Source organism: Octopus bimaculoides, chromosome 24 (assembly GCF_001194135.2).
Source record: "Octopus bimaculoides isolate UCB-OBI-ISO-001 chromosome 24, ASM119413v2, whole genome shotgun sequence".
NCBI classification, from domain to species: Eukaryota; Metazoa; Mollusca; class Cephalopoda; order Octopoda; family Octopodidae; genus Octopus; species Octopus bimaculoides.
Window position 1 is genome coordinate 13,423,370 of NC_069004.1, and position 2,693 is coordinate 13,426,062.

The following is a 2,693-nucleotide window of genomic DNA, read 5'->3' on the forward strand; positions in this document are numbered from 1 at the left end:
AGAGAGAGAGAGAGAGAGAGAGAGAAACAATAAATAGAAAGATAGTGGGAAAAGAGGAACATTGAATAGAAAGATAGAGAGTGAAAGGAGGGTAACAATAAATAGAAAAATAGAGAGAGAGGAGGGGTGGACAAAAGAATATAAACTAAAGCGGAGAGAGAGAGAGAGAGAATGTAAATGAAGGAGTGAAGTGGAGGCTGTTTTGACAGTGAAGTTGTATTTTAAACGTAAACAGCGATAAGATTCAGTATTGTGTGACTCGGGAGTACTTTGTACACAACACTGTTTCACTTCAGCTAAAATCATGTCTAAGGTATCTTTCGACCCCCCAGATATCGAGGTACACGCATATATTTCTATCTGTTGATTTTTTTTTTTCCAATATTATTAATTATTTTCTTCTCTTTTTGCGTATCATTTATTGTTTATATACGATAGATTTCATGTTTTTACGTTTCCCTCTTGTCTTGTTTATAACATGTGTAGAGTTAACAACTTGCATCTCGTATAGAGATTTTGGAACTAGCTATTTTGCTTGCTATATATATATATATACATACATACATACGTATATACATTTTCTCACATAGATTTGTTTACGACGTATTCATGTGTGCGTTTGATATATATACATGTCACATCCTCATATTCATTTATTTATGGTAAGTGTGTTTGTGTGTTATATAATATACAACGCACACATACCATATACAATGTATATGTATGTATGCATGTATATATGTGTTTATGTCTGTGTACATATATAAATGTAGATGAATATTATAATGTGTGTTCGTGTACAATGTGTATGTTGCACATATATGTTTGAGTTTGTGTATAAATATATATGTAGGTTTATTTCTATATGTGTATGTTATAAGCTAACACCAAACTTAATTAAACTGTTGTCCCCGTTAGATACATATGACTATTATTATCCCTTAACCGTGTCTTTAACAACAGACATCAGAAGCAACAAAAACAGGGGCCGAATTATCGACTAGATTGTCTCTGGAAGTTCCATGTCTCATGGGGAAAAGAAAGGGAGAATTTCACTTGCCCATAATTTATGGGAGGACTTTTAGGGACTGCTGGGGTTTTTCTTTTTTTGTGTTCAATAATAATAAAAATTTTCAAATTTTCGAATTTCAGTGGGAGTTGGATGCTAATCATTTACGTCGGTCCTAAATCTACACAAAGTTGATAATAATACTTTTTTAAAAATTATTATTATCAACAACAATGCCGCCTTTTGGTTTCTAACTTAGGCACACGGTTAGCAGTTTTTGAGGGAAGGAGTTAGTCGATTCTGCTAGTTCACCGCCAAAGTAAGATTGAAAATAAAGTTTACTTTTGTATACATCCACTTCGTTTAAATTTGAAAAAGTTTTCTCTCCTCCCCACTCCATCTATTTAAAAAAAAAATTGCAATGTCACTATGACACCGCGAAGATTCGAAATTATATTTCTTATTCGAACAATATTCTAGTCTCTCTCTCTCTCTCACGTTTACATTTCTGTGACGCCCCTCCCCTGAGCATGTGCTTATTTTGCGTAATGGTTAATCCAGTGCTGGTCACAGGCTACATGTAGATCAAACTTCTCTCACTCAATGCTTGCCTATCTATCTAGCTGTCGTTTCGTCTGTCTATCTTAGCTAGCTATCGTTTATCTATCTATCGATCGATCTGCCCTTCTGCCTATCTACTTAATTATCTACCTATCTAGTTTTATATCTACTTCTATATCCATAAACGTTTTATACATCCTAAATCTCTTACATCCATGAATATTTAAAAACTTTTATGTCTCTAAATCTATCACGAAAATTATACGTCCTCGTAATCGACTATTTTTTTTTTTTTAGTTTCCGTTTACTAAATCCACTCAAGGCTTTGGTGAGCCTGAGACCATAGTAGAAGATACTTGCCCAAGGTGCCACGCAGTGGGACTTCTTCCCACACAGCCATGAACTGGTGTTGCCGAAATTGTCTATGATCTACAATAGATAGCTTAACAAACACTTTCTCTGTCTGTCTGTCTGTCTGTCTGTCTGTCTCTCTCTCTCTCTCACACACTTACACACACGTTTACATTGTATACATCAACTCAGCCAGCGATTAGTTGACACAGCTTCTCATGCTTTCCCTGATGAGAAGGTTACAATTTTAATATCAAAGATCCCTATGGATCACACAGGTTGTAATCCTTTGAAACATATGTAGGAATAAAGTATGCAATTATAACATGCGTTTTCTCCATTCCTTAAATTCTTAAATATATATATATATATATACACATATACATACATACATATATATATTTCAAAGGATTACAACCTGTGTGATCCATAGGGATCTTTGATATTAAAATTATATATATATATATATATTTCAATTTCCGTCTACCAAATCCACTCACAAGGTTTTGATCAGCCCAAGGATATAGTAGAAGGCACTTGTTTAAGGTGTAAGGTGTCATGCAGTGAGACTGAACTTGGTAGCAAGCTTCTTACCACATATTCACCTTAAAAAAGACTTGTGATGTGTCAGTATTTATGTATGCATTCTTTTATTCTGCGGCCGTGCTGGAGTACCGCCTTTAGTCGAAGAAATCGACCCCAGGACTTATTCTTTGTGAGCCTAGTACTTATTCTATCGGTCCTTTTTGCTGAACCGCTAAGTTACGGGGAT

General features: G+C 34.8%; 1 protein-coding gene across 1 annotated transcript in view; it reads left to right on the top strand.

The window, feature by feature from the left end:
- The first annotated feature begins 153 nt into the window (after nt 1–153).
- The window catches only part of LOC106882744 (dihydropyrimidine dehydrogenase [NADP(+)]), a 56,733-nt gene continuing 54,193 nt past the window's right edge, over nt 154–2,693 (top strand). The window contains exon 1 of the mRNA XM_052976520.1: nt 154–340. Coding sequence (XP_052832480.1) covers nt 305–340 — 36 coding nt within the window. The 5' untranslated portion in view covers nt 154–304. The remainder of the gene's footprint in view (nt 341–2,693) is intronic.